General features: G+C 41.0%; 1 protein-coding gene across 1 annotated transcript in view; it reads right to left on the reverse strand.

The window, feature by feature from the left end:
- Nucleotides 1-18,942, reverse strand: part of LOC122746905 (zinc finger protein OZF-like) — a 40,624-nt gene that overhangs the window by 9,460 nt on the left and 12,222 nt on the right. The window contains exons 3-4 of the mRNA XM_043992990.1: nt 3,751-3,877; nt 2,636-2,731 (exon numbers count right to left, since the gene is read on the reverse strand). Of these exons, the coding sequence (XP_043848925.1) occupies nt 2,636-2,731; nt 3,751-3,784 (130 nt within the window). The 5' untranslated portion in view covers nt 3,785-3,877. The remainder of the gene's footprint in view (nt 1-2,635; nt 2,732-3,750; nt 3,878-18,942) is intronic.

The following is an 18,942-nucleotide window of genomic DNA, read 5'->3' on the forward strand; positions in this document are numbered from 1 at the left end:
CATCCCAACCATTCTATAAAAAACACCTGGGGGCAGCTAGGTGGCCCTGGAGTCAGGAGTACCTGAGTTCAAATGCAGCCTCAGACACTTAACACTTACTAGCTGTGTGACCTTGGGCAAGTCACTTAACCCCAATTGCCTCACTAAAAAAAACCCCCAAAAACCCCCTTATATTGTCGCTTATTGCAATGTTAAAACTATTTTAAAAATTTGAACTTTTCTTCTTCTACCACACAGATTTTCAAAGGATCTGACTGGCAACATAAGGCCAGTCATTTGACAGGGTTTCTAAGAGAGTGGAGACAGTGAGCCAGTGGTAGAAAGAAGAAACTTATGTCTGAAGAGTTCTTTCCTTACAAATGTTGCTTTATATAAAAGCATTCTGTTAAAAAAAAGCAAATTTCAAGGAAATTTATCACTTAATACACTACTTGTCATTAGCAAATAAAAAAATAAATATTTTATATATTAACTAGTGATTCGTTTTGGTGACTGGTTTGTGGGCTAAAAATAAAAAATGAATTTCCACCCCTCAGCAAGAGAGGTTGTAAAATTCTCCTACCATTTTCCACTTCATCCATGTATGAGTGAGCATTTTCACTGTATTCTGGTTACAAACCAAAATTCAAATGGATTAGAGAACTGGGTGTGGCAGTCAGGAAGACCTGAGTTTAAATCCCACCTCAGACATTTATTAGCCCTGTGATCCTGGGCAAGTCATTTAGCCTCTTCTTGCCTCTGTCTCCTCAATTATAAAATGGGGATAAATAACATCATCTATCTCACAGCATTTTGAGGATCAAATAAAATAATATCTTAGTCCAGTGTCTGGCACACTACAAATACTATGCAAATGCCATTTATTAGTATAATTTTTATTGTTTTTCTTAGTATTAAATAGACTTGTAAGCAGAACCACATTGAAGATTGAGTTTGGCAGCTGCTGAAGCAAATAGTGCACATTTCTGTTCAAAGATAAAAACCCAACTTTGAAATGAATTTCATATATTACACTATGGTTAACAAATGAGATAATATTTGTAAATCATTTGACACATAGGGTCTATATAAAACCTCTTATCATCCGTATTTTGATTTTGATTATTTCCTCACCAACTCTGATCTCCTTAAACTTTTCTTGTCCTCTCCTCTTCTATTCACTTATTTCCTTATTAAACCAAATGTATTTCCATGCCAAAACATCCTCCTTTGCTTAGATCAGCTAAAAGTGAGGTTCCTGATTTGCTGTTCCTTCTCAAACCATTTCTATGTGTGTATACCACGTTGTGAGACTGCCTTTGTATCCTCAGAGCTGAGCACAGTGTCTAGAACATAGTAGGTGTTTAATCAATGTTTACTCACTGACCAATCCCAGGGTTGATAACACAATCCAACCTCTTCCTTGTTCCCTGAATTCTGGTCTCCTGCTTAATCCTCAAATGCAGGTTCTGGCCTCAGCCCTGTATCATCTATTTCTTGCATCTTATCACCTACAAGGAACTACTTTTGTGTAGTTCAAACCCAAATGGAACTTGACCAGACCAAATATAGGACATCACAAAGGTTTCTAGGCTGCTGGGATGCCTCTGAGTCTCTGACTTTCACCTCAGTGAAAGTGGCCTAGACAAAATGGGTCATCAAGATCAGGAAAGGCACTTAAGTTTATGACACGTTCAGCCTTGGATGATTAATTCCAAGTAAGGGAATGGCCTTCCTTCCTACTGATATGCTGCTGAATGGAGACAAAAACTTCATGAAAACCACTTGGCTGGGTCCAATACAAATTTAGGTTACATAAGATCTGCTAACTACTCATTGTGGCAAGTAATCCATCGACATCTCCCTATTCCACTCATCACAGCATCTTTTCTAAATCTTTGCATCCCTCCTCAACTCTCCTTTTTGGTTTACTCCCCTCCAAACTCACCTCATGTTTCACCGAAAAACTAGACATTTGTCAAGAGTTCTCCTTTTCCTTCTTTACCCCAGCCTCCTGTGAAGAGGTGGCCCTTCTGCTGACCAAGGCAAACCCTTTTATTTGGATAAATGATCCCAATCCATCCCATTTGAACTCTCCCAGCTCAAGCTCAAATCACCTCATGTCATCATCATGTTGGCAACTCAAGCACTGACTGACCCCATGCTCCTCAGCCTGCTCTACCCTTTGAGGGCTGGAGGGTGGAATGCCGAGCTTTTCCCAATGCCTTCCTTTATAGAGGGCAGAAATTGGACTTGTCACTTACTCTACTCTGCTCTGCCTAATTTGAACTGTACAGAACAAGATGCCCCCACACCACATCTTGAAGGTCTAGGGGAGAGCTAAGACAGGACAGCCTCAGCCCTTTCTGGATGCTTTCAGGAGATTTCCACGCCCTCAAGTTCTAAACAATAACTTCTTACAGGACAGTAGATCCATCAGTAGAAGGGAAGTGAAAGGGCATGGGGTCCAATTCCTAATTTCACAGATGGCAAAATAGGCTCAGAGTGACATGCCCAGCATCATGGTGCTAAAAAGCATAAAAAAATAAGAATTCCAAGTCACGCCTTCCTGCCCCCAAGCCTGGACTTCCCTTCACCACAACACAGATGCTTCTTGTAATAAAAGCCCTCACATATGGGCTTTCATCTCACTCACCTGGGCAGGAGTTCCTCAGGCCTATTTGACTGAGGATCCATGATGCTTCCCTTTCCTCAAAATGGGAGATCAAATCTTCTCTGAGAACTGGAATTCCTTGGCATGGAGAATAAGGAAGGGATGAGGATGGAGAACAACTTATACCTTACTCCTCTTTAGGGAAAGGGCACATGCAAACAAAGACCACAGGATGGTTCCCAGTACTCCTCAAGGATGGTTGTTTATTGTTGGGAGCTTGGAGGTAGGGGGAGATCACAGAGCCAAATTGGAACAGGAAAATTCTGTCTTTGTTTGCTTCCTCCATAGAAAGATGGTCACATTCCATAGCTGCCATTATTTAGAAGTCAGTGTCAGCTACTAGTTCAGTGGTAAGAGACCTGGGCATGGGGTCAGGAGACTCGCCTTTAAATCCAGCGGCAGACACTTAGCAGCGGTGCGCCCCTGAGCAAGCCACTTAACCTCTGTTTGCCTTGGTTTCCTCAACTAAAAGATCAGGATAATAAGAGCACCAAACTCACAGGGTCTTGTGAGGATCAGATGAGATAAAATCCATAAAGTACATAGCACAGAGTAGGTCTGTTTAAGTTTATATCTTTTCCTATGATCTGCGCTAAAATTTGGGGGAAGAATAAAGAACAAAGATATACAAAGCAGGACTAGGAGTAATCAGCTTTACATTTATGCTTGTTAACAAAAAGAGCTTAAAGACTAGACCTACCCAAGGAGGAAGGGGTGGCCTTGTTGGGTAGGGGGTTTGCTTCACTGACCATCTTCAAGGAAAAGGTGCATGAGTAGTTTTCAGAGCTTCTGCAGACAAAATTCATTTTCCAGGCAAGGGCCAGGCTAGATAATCTCTGAGATTAGTTCCAAGTCTGAGATGCTATATATAACCCTTGTTTGTTTTGTAACCTGAAGTTACTTAAAATAGGAAAGTTTCCTATCACAAAATGCAAAGACCTCTTATCAAGAAAACAAGGCAGCAGGAGGACCCTGTTGAGAGACCACCATTTCTGCCTTTCCAATAATTGATTACTACTCAAGCCCTGTTTACTGGGGAAGGAAGAGAGACACTCTTTTGATGACAGATTCAGTTTCCAAGGGGAAGTTGTGCTTACCCAGGAAGAGCAGGTTCTGGGAGTTTTCCACCATCACTTCCTTGTACAGCTCTTTCTGAAAATGGTCCAAAAGGCACCACTCCTCCTGGGTGAAGTCCACAGCCACATCCTTGAATGTCAGTGACTCCTAACCATCAGAATTCACAAGGCTTAGAGCTGAAAAAAACTTCAGAATTGACCTAGTCCAACCCTCATCAATTTACGTGAGGAAACTGAAGCCCAGAGAAGAGATTTCCTAAACATCATATAATTTTGATTGTCAGGAACAACACTTAAAACCATAGTCAAAATTTAGAGCCCAATGGAACACTGAGAAAAAAGCATTTTATAATCTGCAGTTGAAAGAAAGTTGACAAATATATTACTATGAAATGTTTCTCCCTTTAGAATCAGGGAGAAGGTACGTGTTTTATAAAATAACTTAGGTCTTTGCTTGATGATTGCTTTCACTAGTTAATGGCATATACTCATTAATATTTATATCGAGTTATATAGAATGAGAGTAATTATGATGGGGAAAGAAGGGCCCCTTCAAAAGGTAATATTTCATTGCTTGAGGTTGGAGATGGAGCTAATTCATGAGGAAGACATTACCAGTTTATGAGAAGTAAGTTATCTAAACATAACTCTAAGACTCTAGGACACTGGATGGCAAGAGTAAGGATAATGGGTTAAGAGGCAGATGGATAATTGAAATACAAGAGTGGCCAGATATAAAAATAACTTAATACTTGAGAGGGGTCATCTATTTTTCCAACTGGCTACATGGACAACACATGTTTAGCTAATGCCTTCTTATTTGATACTGTCTCATTTCATTATCTGCTATTTCCATTAGGGTTATGATGGATTTATTTAGAGGTTCCATTATTTATGGGCAGCTAGGTGGCACAGTGGATAGAGTGCTGGGCATGCAATCAGGAAGACCTGAATTCAAATTTGGCCTCAGACACTTACTAGCTTTGTGATCCTGGACAAGTCACTTAACTCTGCTTGCCTCAGTTTCCTCATTTGTAAAATGAGCTAGAGAGGGAAATGGCAAACCACTCCAGTATTTCTCTCACGAGAATCCCAAATAGGGTCATGAAGATTCAGACATGACTGAAACAAATGAATAACAAATTCCTTAGGAACAATTTTTGATCAGGTAGATAAAATTGTCTTTTCATCATTTCATTTTTCATTATTTTGATTACCTCTTTAACACATCTGGTTTATAATTTTTTGAAATCCATATTTTCCTTTAACTTCCTTTATTTCTAAATTATTTAACTTCTCAGTAATTAGTGCATTTATTGCTCTTTTCCCACTTTTTGAGATTCCCAAGAATTTACAAACCTTTTCTTTTTTACTAGGGTCCCTTGAATTTTAATTCTTTTTTTTTTTAAATAGAATTTTATTTTCCAAAATATATGTAAAAACAAAATTTTAACATCTATTTTAAAAAAACTTTGTGTTCTAACTTCTCTTCCCGCCTCCATTCCTACCCTCCACCCACAAGAACTCAAGCAATTCAAAATAAGTTACACATGAGTAGTCATGGAAAAATTCCCATATTAGCTAGTTGTGAGAGAAAACAATAAAAAAACCCAAAACTTCAGATTAAGGAATTGTCAAAGAGGAAATGAAAAAAAAATTTTAATGTGTTTCCATCTGTTTTCAGATACTATCAGTTCTTTCTCTGCAGATGGGCTGCAATCTTCATAAGTCTTTCAGGGTTATATTGGATCATTGCCTTGCTGAAAATAACCACATGCTTCCCAGCAGATCCTCCCCCAATATTGCTGTTATTTTGTATACAGTACATTTCACTCTGCTTCAGTTCATGTAGGTCTTTCCAAGTTTTTCTGATAGTCTCCTGTTCATCATAACCTTTACATAGTACCTTAAGCTTGACAGAGAATTTTCTTCATAAAAGCTCAGCAAAGTAGGTACCACATGTTTTGCCATTATAATAAATCATCATAACTATTTCCCTCCATCCCACTCCCTTCCCATGACATTTACTCTATCTTCTTTTTACCTATTCCTCCTCAGAGGTGTTTTACTTCTGACTATCCTCTCCCTCGCTCTGCACTTCCTTTTTTCACCCTTCCTTCCTTATCCTCTCTTCCCCTCCCATTTTCCTACAGGGTTAAATAGATTGCTCCCCCCAATTGGGTATGAAAGCTATTCCCTCCATGAACCCACTCCAATGAGATCAGGGTCCCTGAGCTAATTCTGTGTTCTAAATTTTTCTTCCTCCCTCCCTCCTCAACCCTCCCTATGAGATCAAGCAATTCATTATGTCATACTGGTGCAGTAATGTAGAACATCTTCATCCTTGAAAGTGTTTTTATTTTTACTGCTCTCTCCCCAAATTCGCCCTTTCCTCCTTCCCTTCTCCACCCCACCCCAGGGCAAAAATATATTACTATACCTACTTGAGTATCTATGTTAGTCCTTCTTTGAGCCAATTCTGATGATATTAAGGTTCACTCACTCCCCAACTCCTTCCCCCTCTTCTACTCTCCTCCATAAGCTTTCTTCTTGTTTCCTTCATGTGAACTACCTCTCCCCAGACCATCTCTCCCCTTCTCCCTCTCCCAGTTTATTCCTCCTACACTTCAACCCTATTTTAATGATATCATCATGGATTAGTTAGGTGGCACAGTGGACAAAGCACCAGCCCTGGACCCAGGTGGCCCCAAGCCCAAATCCAGTCCCAGACATAAGACACCCCACCCTGTCTGCCCTACAAAGAACAAAACAAATCCTTTACAGATATCTTCCCTTTATATTCAGTTCAGCCCTGTCTTCTGTGATTTTCTTACTGAGATAGTTCTTATGATTTCAAAGTATTATCTTCCCATGTAAACAGTTTGATCTTTTAATATCCCTCATGAAGTCTTTTTCCTGTTTATCTTTTTATGCTTCTCCAGGATCTTGTATATGAAAGTCAAATTTTCTATTCAGTTCAGGTCTTTTCATCACAAATGCTTGAAAGACCTCTTTCTCATTGAAATCCCATTTTTGCCTCTGAAAAATTATACTCAGTTTTGCTGGGTAGTGATTTTTGGCTATAGTCCCAGTTCCTTTGCCCTCTGGAATATCATATTCCATGCCCTTCGGTCCTTTAATGTAGAAGCTGCTAGATCTTGCTTTATCCTTGTTGGAGCTCCACAGTATTTGAATTCCTTTTTTCTAGCTGCTTGCAGTATTTTCTCCTTGACCTGGGAGTTCTGGAATTTGGCTATAATATTCCTGGAGGTTTTCCTTTTTGGAATCTCTTTCAGGAGGTGATCAGTGGATTCTTTCAATTTCTATTTTAGCTTCTGCTTCTAGAATATCAGGGCAATTTTCCCTCACAATATCTTGGAGGATGGTGTCTAAGCTTTATTTTGGTCATGGTTTTCAGGTAGTCCAATGATTTTCAAATTATCTCTCCTAGATTTATTTTCTAGGTCAGCTGTTTGTCCAAGGAGATATTTCACATTGCCCTCTATTTTTTCATTCAATTGGATTTGATTTACTGTGTCTTGGTTTCTCATAAGGTCACTAGCTTCCATTTGTTCAATCCTAATTCTTAGGCATTTATTTTCATCTTTTTTTTGGTGAGGCAATTGGAGTTGACTTGCCCAGGGTCACACAGCTAGTAAGTGTTAAGTGTCTGAGGCTGCATTTGAACTCCTGAATCTAGGGCTGGTGCTCGTCATCAGACAGTTTTTTTAATCTCCTTTTCTATTTGGCTTTTCAAACTGTTGACTTTTTTCTCATGACTCTCCTGCATCGCTCTCATTTCCCTTTCCTCCTTTTCTCTACATCTTCTATTTCTCCTACTTTCTCTTCAAAGTCCCTTTTGAGAGCTTCCATGGCCTGAGACCAGTTCATATTTTTCTTGGAAGCTTTGGATTGTTGGAGCTTTGACCTTGTTATTATCTTCTTCTTCTGAGGTTGTATTGTGGTCTACCTTACCTTCTGCTTTCTCTGCCTACTCATCCTGGCTTACTATTTCTTGGCTTTTAACTTCTTCTTAAAGTGTGACGCTGCTTCCAGGACACACTGTTGAAACTACAGCATGGCCCGGGGGATGGTTAGGCTTCTTCTCAGCCTGCCTGGCCTCGCTTTCATTTGATTTTAAACTCTCCATTTCGGGGTGTGTGTGTGTGGGGGTGGTGGCTGTTTCTTGGCTCCACTCCTGTTCTCAGCTTCAGAGAGTCCCAGGTGTTTTGGGTTGAGGGGGGGGCAGGTTTTAATCTCACCTGGCCTGTTCTCAGGTCTGGACATAACCTCAGGCGTACTTTACTAAGCAACCAACCAGCAAAGCTCTCTGTGGTGTGGTTCTCAGCTTCTGATGAGACTGCTCCCCTGCTCCCTCCCCAACCTGGGTCTCTTGCCGCTTAGAATTTTTTCCTGGTTCCCTGCTGGGGTGGGACAGTCAAATCCTTCCCCCCAGTCCACTGGTACCCCTGCACTTCCCCCCCACCCCTCAGCCTTTCAGTCCGACCAAGTGCTCAGTTCCAGAAGACACCAGTGCTGCAGCTGATTCAGAGGCACTGGGGCAAATTCCTCTGGCGGGTGGCTGGTGTGTCGGCCCGATTGCAGGGTTAGGCTTTATTCGTGGCCCAGCCCGGCCCCCTGAAATCTATCTATAGCTGGAGAAAACTCTCAGCCCGTATTTTTGTGTGTTTTTCTGCCCAAAGGGTTCTTTTATTGCTATTTTGGGGGTGACTGTATCAGGAGCCCTGTAGGTTTAATGTCTTTCCTCCGCCCCCTTAATTCTTTATTGCATGGTATTTATTCATTCTATGGGCTCTCACTAGAAGGTGGTACTTTTATTGACTGATAATTCATGCCTAATTGATTCTCTAAGTCATGATAGAAGCTGTTGCAAACCTCTTCCTTCTCAAACCTTCCACATACACCCTTCACCACCATGCAGTGAGGTCATGAACCCCACATGTCCTTTTAAGGAGAAAGCTCAGCTCACACATCTCAATTCTCACCTGACACCATTACCTTTGGACTTCTCTGAAGGCCCTCTTCACCATTCTGCAGGAAGCTTATTCTTGGGACAACATTATCCTGTAACAGCTTATCAGCTCATCACTATTTCCTGCCTCTCTCAAAAGAGGGTGGGGCCATGAATTCCAAACTTCCATTGGAGAAAAGGCCGAGCTAAGACATTTTCTCACCTTGCTACACTACTTTGGGACTTCAGACTCACTTCTCTACTGTGCTCCAGTGTCTGTTGTGTTCTCCCCTATCCGCTTGTGGGCTTCTTTTTGTATGTTGTCTTCCCCTTTGAGATGGTAAACTCCATATGGTCAAGGACTGTCTTTTTTTGGTATTTGGATCCTCAGCCCTTAGTACAATACCTGTCATATAATAAGCACTTAATATATGTTATTGACTATTGACGACACAAACACTCTCATCTTTTATTTTGTTTTGGGTTTTTTTTGTTGTTGTTGTTGTTTTTGCGGGGCAGTGGGGGTTAAGTGACTTGCCCAGGGTGTCACAGCTAGTAAATGTCAAGTGTCTGAGGCCAGATTTGAACTCAGGTCCTCCTGAATCCAGGGCCGGTGCTTTATCCACTGCGCCACCTAGCTGCCCCTCCTCATCTTTTATTTTACTTTTAAAACTGAGGCCCTTCAGCCTCAGTCACGTCTGACCACAACTTCCTTTCAGACATCTCAAACTGGATGTTCAGTAGATATCTTACATTCAACATATCCCAAATGGAATGCATTCTCTTGTTCCCTTAAGGTTCTGCCACCCTCCTCCCTTCCCTATTACTGTTAAGGGCAAAAGCTCATAAGATGTTACAGGATGATGGTGTCCCAAACCTTAGAGCTCACAACTTATGTCTCATCTTCAACTCCTGTACCTTATCCAGTCTGTTGCCAATACCTATTCATTTCACCTTTCCAACATTTCCCAGATAAACCATCTTCTCTCCTCTGATGTTGCAACCACCCTGGTGCAGACCCTGATCATCTCATCCTTGGATTATACCAATAACTTGCTGGTGGACTGGCCTTCCTCAAGACTCTCCCCAGTCCAACATGTCTTCCATTTGTGAATTTCCCTATATTTTGGGTCCATCCATGTCATTCCCTCCTCAACAAAATCCAGTGGTTCCCTATCATCTCCAGGATCAAATACAAAATCTATGACCTAGAAATAACCTGCTTTTATGGTCTTCCTGTTCCTTATAATCCATCACCTAGTTTATGATTCAATGATACTAGTCTCCTTGGTATTCCATAAAGAAGATACTCCATCTCTAGGCTCCACACACTTTCTCTGGGTGTGCTAAATGGCTGGAATTCTCTCCCAACTAAAATCTCACTGGCTTTAACTACTGAATAGGCACTTTCTCAAACAAACTGAGACCCAGAAAAGACCTTAGCTTAAAAAGGCTAAGGTCTCCCACTGCATCTGGGGCCAATGCCAATCGTCTTGGCATATGTCTTGCCACTGGACTCAGATAAATCTAGAGGAGAGTAAGAGGATGATGACTCCACAGAGCTCTAATCTAATTAATCTAATCTAATTCACTTGCAAGTCAAGACATCACCCTGCTGATGTCATCAGTTCTCTTCAAGAACCAAGGAAGAGGGGCAGCTAGATGGTACAGTGGTTAAAGCACCGGCCCTAGATTCAGGAGTACCTGGGTTCAAATCCGGCCTCAGACACTTGACACTTACTAGCTGTGTGACCCTGGGCAAGTCACTTAACCCCCATTGCCTAAAAAAAAAAAAAAAAAAAAGAACCAAGAAAGAACAACAAAATCCCACCTTCCATAGGAATCCTTTCCCAACCCCTCTTAATTCTAGTGCCTTCCTTCATTAATTATATGCTATTTATCCCAAAAAGGCTTGCTTCTACATATTTGTTTCCTTGTTGTCTCCCCTATTAGATTGTAAGCTCCTTGAGAAGAGATATTTTTGTTTTCCCTTTTTTATAGCCACAGCACAGTGCCATGATTGTCTTTGGTCTAAGAGAGATGGTCAAATGACCATCCTTTTATTAATAAACATGCTGACCTTATTAATAAAATCATTAAATTATCCAGAAACTATGTCTTTTAAACCTTTTTAATCTCCACACCTGGTTCCTGAAACTGCTGGATCCTTCCCCACCCACCTATACTGTTTATAGCTTTTATAGGTACAGCTGCTTAAATGTTGTCTCTCCCACATTAGACTAGGAGCTCTTTGAAGCCAGGATTGATTTTTCCTTCCTGTGTATCCACATGAGGTTTGAATAGTGTCTGGCACAGAGGAGCCACTTTCTAAATGCTTATTGACTTGACCTAATAAATGGCAAGTGATCCAAGTCATTCCCCAATTTAGAAATGGTCAAAGGATATGAACAGGCAGTTTTCTTATGAAGAAATCAAAGCTATCTATTGCCATATGAAAAAATGATCTAAATCACTATTGTTTAGAGAAATGCAAATTAAAAGAACTCTGGGGGCAGCTAGGTGGCGCAGTGGATAGAGCACCAGCCCTGGAGTCAGGAGTACCTGAGTTCAAATCCGGCCTCAGACACGTACTAGCTGTGTGACCCTGGGCAAGTCACTTAACCCCCACTGCCCCACAAAGAAAAGAAAAAAAGAAACTATGATCAGGTAGATTTCAGAGAAATCTGGAAGGACTTACATGAACTGATGCTGAGTGAGATGAGCAGAGCCAGGAAAACATTATACACAGTATCAACAACATTGTGTGTTGATTAACTGTGATAGACTTGACTCTTCTCAGCAATACAATGGTCCAAGATAGTTCCAAAGGACTCATGATGGAATATGCTCTCCAAATCCAGAAAAAAAGAACTGGGGAATCTAGATGCAGATTGAACCATACTATTTCTACTTTTTTGTTTTTCTTTTTTGAGGTTTTTCCCTTTTGCTCTGATTCTTCTTTCACAGCATGACTAATGCAGAAATATGTTTAATGTGATTGTACATATATAACCTATATCAGATTGTTTGCTGTCTTGGGGAGGGGAGAGGGAGGGGAGGGAGAGAGAAAAATTTGAAACTAGAAATCTTATAAAAACAAATGTTGAAAACTATCTCTACATGTAAGTAGAAAATAATAAAATACTTTTATGATAAATAATAATAAAGAAATGGCAAATGGAGAGAGACTCAGGAAGACTTGTGTGAACTGAGGCAGAGTAAATGTTTGCTTTTTTTTTTTTAATTTTTTTTTTAGTGAGGCAATTGGGGTTAAGTGAGTTGCCCAGGGTCACACAGCTAGTAAGTGTTAAGTGTCTGAGGCTGGATCTGAACTCAGGTACTCCTGACTCCAGGGCCAGTGCTCTATCCACTGCGCCACCTAGCTGCCCCTGAGGCAGAGTAAATGGATCAGAACACTGCAAAGAAAACCAGCTGGGCTCTGCTCTATCCAAACAGAAGGCACATGGGAAGCGCTTTTTCTTGACCTTCAGTTGCTGTAAGGGAGAGCTTTGCAAAAAGAAACATAGAAGAAGGGGAAGGGGAAAGAGTGTCTGTGAGTGTGTGTGTGTGTGTGTGTGTGTGTGTGTGTGTGAGGTATGCACAAAGAAAGCAAAGAAGTGATCTTTATGTAATAGAGATTAATGAATGAAGTGGTTTTGATAGTTGTAATGAAGGAGAACTTAATAAAAAACAGAAGGGTAGGAAGTTTGGTGGGCAGCTATTGCTACAGATGAAAAAGAACTAATCAAACAGTTCAAAACACAGAAGGGGGTAGGGCAGTGTTGTTACTGTATTCTATTTCATATGTGGGTTTTTTTCTTAAAGAAATGATAGGTAAGAGAGATAGGCAGCTTCATAGACAATCTTCTATATCTATGGAAATGACCACGTTTGCTGACGTCGGTCAAGTCTGTGGTTGCGCTGCACTCACCCGCCGTGGGGGTCTTCGGGGTCCAGGGGCCATTCTCTCAGGCTCCCGCTTGGGCCGGGTCTTGGTCCTCTTCAGGCTAAGCAGGGGAGGGAGCAGGATCCCAGAGAGGGAGGCGTCTTTCCCTTTACTTCCCAGGTTGGGGGCTGCCCTACAAGGATTTACAGAGGGTGAGGTCCCAAAGGGGTTACAAGGCTCCTGGCCCTGCCCTCAGGGCAGAGACTCCAACCAGAAGAGGAGGGTAGCAGGCTGAACAGGGTGACCACTTTCCACTCTCTCTTATTCCTTCTCTTCTGTCCCACTCCCCTCACCCATGGTCCCACAGAGACCCAAGAGGCAGGAAGAGATTTCATATCTCAGATGGAGGAAACCAGTCAGTCTCAGTGACTCCTGAATCAGAGCTCTTCCTCCCACTGAGGCTCTGGGCAAGGTCTGAATGTTGTGAAACCGTGACCCATTGGTAAAGCAGGGAATGGTGCCCTGGACATTTGGGATGTGATGGGAAGCCTAGACAAGAAGAAGGGGCTGGGAGCTGGCCTGGAATGAATGGGACCTGGCATACCTGTAGGACAGTCACCAAGAGGTCAGAAGGGAAAGATAAGGCCAAATGGAAAGGACATGCAGCAGAAGCAGGGTACCAGCAGGGGTCCTGACTCAGACCTATAGTCAATTCTCAATTTTCCTAGAAACATCATGAAGGTAAAAAAACCACGAATGCTGATACAGTGAACTTTTAGGAAATAGGAAGTTAGGTCCCTGCAACTACCAAAAATTATGATCTTCCACTAGGGATTGCTGGAATTACACTCTCCTCCATATAATTCTTTATGACAAAATATTAATTATGATAATAAATACCATTTCCAACCTAGTAACCATGAAATAACCCATAAAATTCAGTATACAAAATAAAAGTGGTACTATGCAAAACCTTTTTTTTCCCGCTAGTAATTCCTTAGAATTCTGTGATCTCTTGTCCTAACATCTCAATTAAAAAAAAATAAATTTTCTGACAATGTTCACTTACCATCAATACTGTGTCACACATAAAAATCTTAAAGCAAACCCTTTCTAACCAGAATCTTACCCTCTCCTGTGTCAGAAGGCAGTATAAGGATGTTGTACTATATACTACACAGCCGTAAACCTCTCTATCTTGCCCACCCTCTGAAAACCAAGGGAGAGGTGGCTGGGCACTTTTGTCTCTCAGCCCAGAACCCCAGCATGATCACTTCCATGTGCTCATGTGGTAGTTGCAGGAACCTAACATACTATTTCCCAAAAGTTCACTGTATCCACATTCATGGTTTTTACTTTCATGCTGAGAGAAAAGACCTTATTTGGACTTTTCTCAGAGCCTCAGAGAAAGAGAGTGAATCTAGTTTCAAGCCCCACAACTTTGTTGCCTGAACCTCCCAGCAGGGGGCTGCCTGGCACACAGGGCTCTGAGGAGCCAAGGTCCTGGGCCTTAGGCCTGAGCAGGGCCTGGAGTGGGGCCTGCACTTTGTGGGAGCCAAACTAGGCTGGGAGTTCACCTTTAGGCATCCAAGGTGATTTCCATGTGACCCCAATGTTCAAACCCCAACTTATGTTTTGTTTCTTGACCAGTTATGTATGGTTATGTGTGTTAACACAGCACTGTTCTAGTGAGGAATGAGAACATTCTTGCCCAGAATAAGGTTAAGGTCTAATGCCGCAATCTGATTGGTTGACTGGTACAATCTGATTGGTTGTTAATGGGTCAGTCTGATTAGTCAACTGATACAATCTGATTGGTCCTTATAGTTACCATATATGGGAGGTTGGTACTATATGCTGTGATTGGTTGTTTTTGCAATGTTGTATGTAAATAGGAATTGTAATGTCCAGAAGGTCCAGAGGGACCCTTGGTGGGTGGGTATAAATAACAGTGCAGGACCTCACTTTGATGTACTCTCTAGCACATTCAGAAAAGTGTCCATCTTCAAAGATAAATAAAGATGCCTTTATCCACCCTCTGCTGCCTGCTTGGATTCTCTGAGCTGTGAGCTGCGTTTCTAACAATGCTGGGTGGTGCAGTGGATAGAATGAGGAGGCTGGAGTCAGGAAGACCTGAGTTCAAATGTGACCTCAGATACTTACTAGTTGTGTTACCCTAGGCAAGTCAATTAACTTTATTCCAATATCTATAAACAGGATTAATCATAGGTGAAATCATCAGTTGCTATTACATGGTTTGTTAAAATGAAATGATTATTTCGACATTTCCTTTTAAAACTGTTCATTTTATCTGTGTATCTTTCTGAAAGTCCTTCTGTTCCCTTCTGGGCATGTAGAAAAAAAAGCTTCAATGACTCTCTTTTCTTTCTTTTTTTTTGGGAGGGAGGGAAGGACTTAGAGACACTGGGGAAGGAGTACCCCTAATCAGCAGAAGCTGGTGACTCAGTGGATAGAATCTTTCTTTTTTTTTTTTTCCGGGGCAATGGGGGTTAAGTGACGTGCCCAGGGTCACACAGCTAGCAAGTGTCAAGTGTCTGAGGTCGGATTTGAACTCAGGTCCTCCAGAATCCAAGGCTGGTGCTTTATCCACTGCGCCACCTAGCTGCCCCCAGTGGATAGAATCTTTAGCCTGGAGTCGCAAAGACCGGTGTTCTAATCTGACTTCAGATACTTACTAGCTGTGTGATACTGAGTAAATCATTAACCACTGTTTATCTTAGTTTCTTCACCTCATAGAATTGTTGTGAGGGCTGTCAAAAGTGGATGTCTGGGAAAACATAACTGACTCCACTTTTCCTATCATTATTTCCTTGCCTTAAAGCCTAACGCCTCTTTTACAGTACTGGATGTCTCCCTCAGTACCTCTCTTCCCCCATTAGACAAGAAAACTCAGAACACCTGGAATAGTTCCAGGAACTCACTGCCTTCACTCATGGGCTATTTTGTTGATTTCATTTTTTGTTTTCCTCTTTTTCATCGGAATAGCTAAATTATCAATTTGATTAGTTTTTTTCAAAGAACCAGTTTTTAGTTTTATTAATCATTTCTAAGGTTTTTGGTTTTCAATTTATCCATTTCCTATTTAATTTTAATATTTCCTCTTTTGTCCTTATTTTAGGTTTGTTAAATTTTTGATTTTGTAATTTTTAAAAAAATGCATATTTGGTTCATTGATCCATTTTTAAATAATGTTTGTAAGGGTATGAATTTTCTTGAGTCCTGCTTTAGTTGCATCTCTGACATTTGGTTTACTGTTTCATCATTATAATTTTGTTTTATATAAGTATTATTTTTATTATTTCTTCTTTGACTCATTCATTATTTAGGATTTCATGATTTAGTGTTCATTTGGGTCTGTAGCTTTTGATTATGGTTCTTGAACCTATGTATTGCATCATGGTCTGTAAGGGATATATTTCTTATGCCTTTTTACATTTATTTGAAATATCTCTGCTCTATTACATGGTCAATCTTGTAAGAGTTTCATGCGGTACATAGAAATATGTTTATTCTTTTGCTATCCCACTTAGAAGATGCTATGAGGCTTTTAATTCTATTTTCTCTAGAATCCATTTAATCTTTCTTTTAGATTTATCCAAAACTGATAGAGGGATATTGAAGTCTCCTGTCAATATTGTATTGTCTTTCTTTTCCTGATGCTCAGATGTTTCCTTTATGAATTTGGATCTGAAGGCATTTGGAGTATATGTTTATTATTGATTTTGGCTTAGCTATCTGGTTGCTTTCAGTATAATATATTATTGCTTTTGTTGTTGTGCAGTTATTTCAGTTGAGTCCAACTCTTCATGACTTCATTTGGGGTTTTCTTGGCAAAGATACTGAAGTGGTTTGCCATTTCCTTCTCCATCTCATTTTACAGATGAGGAACTAAGGCAAACAGGATTAAGTGACTTGCCCAGGGTCACACAGATAATAAGTGTCTGAGGCCAAATTTGAACTCTTCCTGATCCCAAACCCAGTGTTTTATCCACTGTGCTACCTTTTTATTTTTTGAATATTTATTTTTGTTTTGTGAGATACTATGATGACAACTGCTGCTTCTTTGGATTCACTTGATCCCTATCCTCTCAGCTTTATTTTGTGAATGTCTTTTTAAAAAATTACTTGGAATTATTGCATAATTGTATATTATATTCTGAGTCAAGGCAAATTCACATTTTTTGCGGTCATCGTTATCGTCAGATGTTAAATTCATATGAGACTTGGATTATGGGAACTTACCATTTGAGACATTAATTGCCTTCATTTTGAGATACCAGATGCCAGTTGGCCAAGATGTCAGCTATCCACAAGAGGAATGCGTCCAAGAGCAGGCATTGAACTGTCACAGAAGGGGAGACATGCACTGCCTTGGGAAAGGCCGAGAGAATGGCCATTGATAAGAGTTAAGGTTGGATTCTCTTGGTTTAATTTTCCCCCTACATAGCATCAGATGGCCAGGCTATGCCATCTCATTCTACACCTGACTTCGATTGCCCCTCCTATATGCCTGATGTCATGGACATCTCAATCCTATGCATCTGATTAAGCCTGACTCAGTTTCCCCTCTATTCTTTTATGGTAACCCCAGAATTATCTCAGATGTCATGATAAATACAATGTTGGATTTGGCCTTGACATCCACTACCAATTATATTAGATCCTTTAATTTCTCACAATGGCATGAGGATAATTAGGCGCATGATGCAAAAAGTCATGAAGCAAAGGTAAAAATTATTTTCTAAATTAATATCACAATTGTCTTTTCCATTTATTCTCCATAGGGTTAAGTGACTTGCCCAGGGTCACATAGCTAGTGTCAAGTGTCTGAGGCCAGATTTGAACTCAGGTCCTCCTGAATCCAGGGCCAGTGCTTTATCCACTGTGCCACTTAGCTGCCCCAAAGAAGAGGTTTTGAATGCCATTAGGCTCCTCTTGTCTGACAAAGCAACTGATGCAGATTCTATTCCAAGAGAGATTTACAAGGAAAGGGGTCCACTTCTCATACAAAAGCTAACTGAAATCTTCCAGGTTGTATGGCAAGAGGAGGTTATCCCCCAAGAGTTTAAAGATGCCTCCATTATCCATCTCTGTAAAGGAAAAGGAAAGAGGTTGTATTGTGACAATCACAGAGGGGGGTCTCTCTCTCAGTCATTGCTGAGAAGATTCTTGCTAGAGTCCTGCATAATAGGCTGATCCTTTACTAAGAAGAAGGTCATCTACCTGAGAACCAGTGTGGCTTCAGAAAGGGCCAAGGAACAATCCATATGGTGTTTGCTGCCCAACAATTCTAAGAGAAATGCCAGGAGCAGAATAGATTTCTGTACACAACATTCATTGATATGATCAATGCCTTTGATACTGTCAGTCATGAAGGCTTGCAGAAGATCATGGCAAACTTTAGTTACCTAGAAAAATTCCTTAGTATTGTATGTCCGTTCCATGACGGCAGCATACATGGGTTCTGGATAATGGACAATGCTTTAGCACTTTCCCAGTCACCAATGGGATGAATTAGGACTGTGTGCTTGCTCCCATGCTTTTTAGGATGATGTTTCCCGTGATACTGTTGGACACCTTCAAGGAGGATGAACATGGCATCAAAGTCAGCCACCGCACCAACAGTAAATTATTTAACTTGAAAAGGCTACAAGTAAAGACTAAAGTGCAGAGGCAGCTGATATGTGACTTGTTTGCAAAAGATCATACACTGAATGCAGCCTCTGGGACTGAGATGCAACAGAGTCTGGCTTGATTTTCTGCTGCTTATGCTAATTTTAGCCTGACCAATGACACCAAGAAAACTAGGGTTCTCTACCAGCTAGCACTTCACCATCCATATGCAGAACCACTGTACAGCAAATGGAGAATTTTTTAATACTGTGGACAAGTTCGGTTACCTCGGCAAGATACTTTCCAGGGATGTACACATAGATGACGATGTTGACACAGGCACTGCTAGAGCCAGTTGCGTGTCTGAGAGGCTCCGAGGCAAAGTGTGGGAGAGAAGAGGTATTAGGCTGCCTAACAAACTGAAGGTCTACAGTCATTGGCTGACCTCATTGTATGCCTCTGAAATCTGAGTAGTCTACTAATGCTTTGCCAGAAAATGAAGTTGTTTCCATTTGCATTGTTTTAGGAAGATTCTGAAGATCGCCTGGTAAAATATGGTATTGGACACTGAGGTCCCTTCTCAAGCTGAACTGCCAGGCATTCAAACTCTACTACAGAGAGCACAACTCCGATGGGCTGGCTACATTGTTCCAATGCCAAATGTACACCTGTCTAAAAGATTTTTACAGAGAACTCACACAAGGCAAGCACTCGTAGGGAG

The sequence above is a fragment of the Dromiciops gliroides genome, chromosome 3 (genome assembly GCF_019393635.1).
Source record: "Dromiciops gliroides isolate mDroGli1 chromosome 3, mDroGli1.pri, whole genome shotgun sequence".
In the NCBI taxonomy this organism is placed as follows: Eukaryota; Metazoa; Chordata; class Mammalia; order Microbiotheria; family Microbiotheriidae; genus Dromiciops; species Dromiciops gliroides.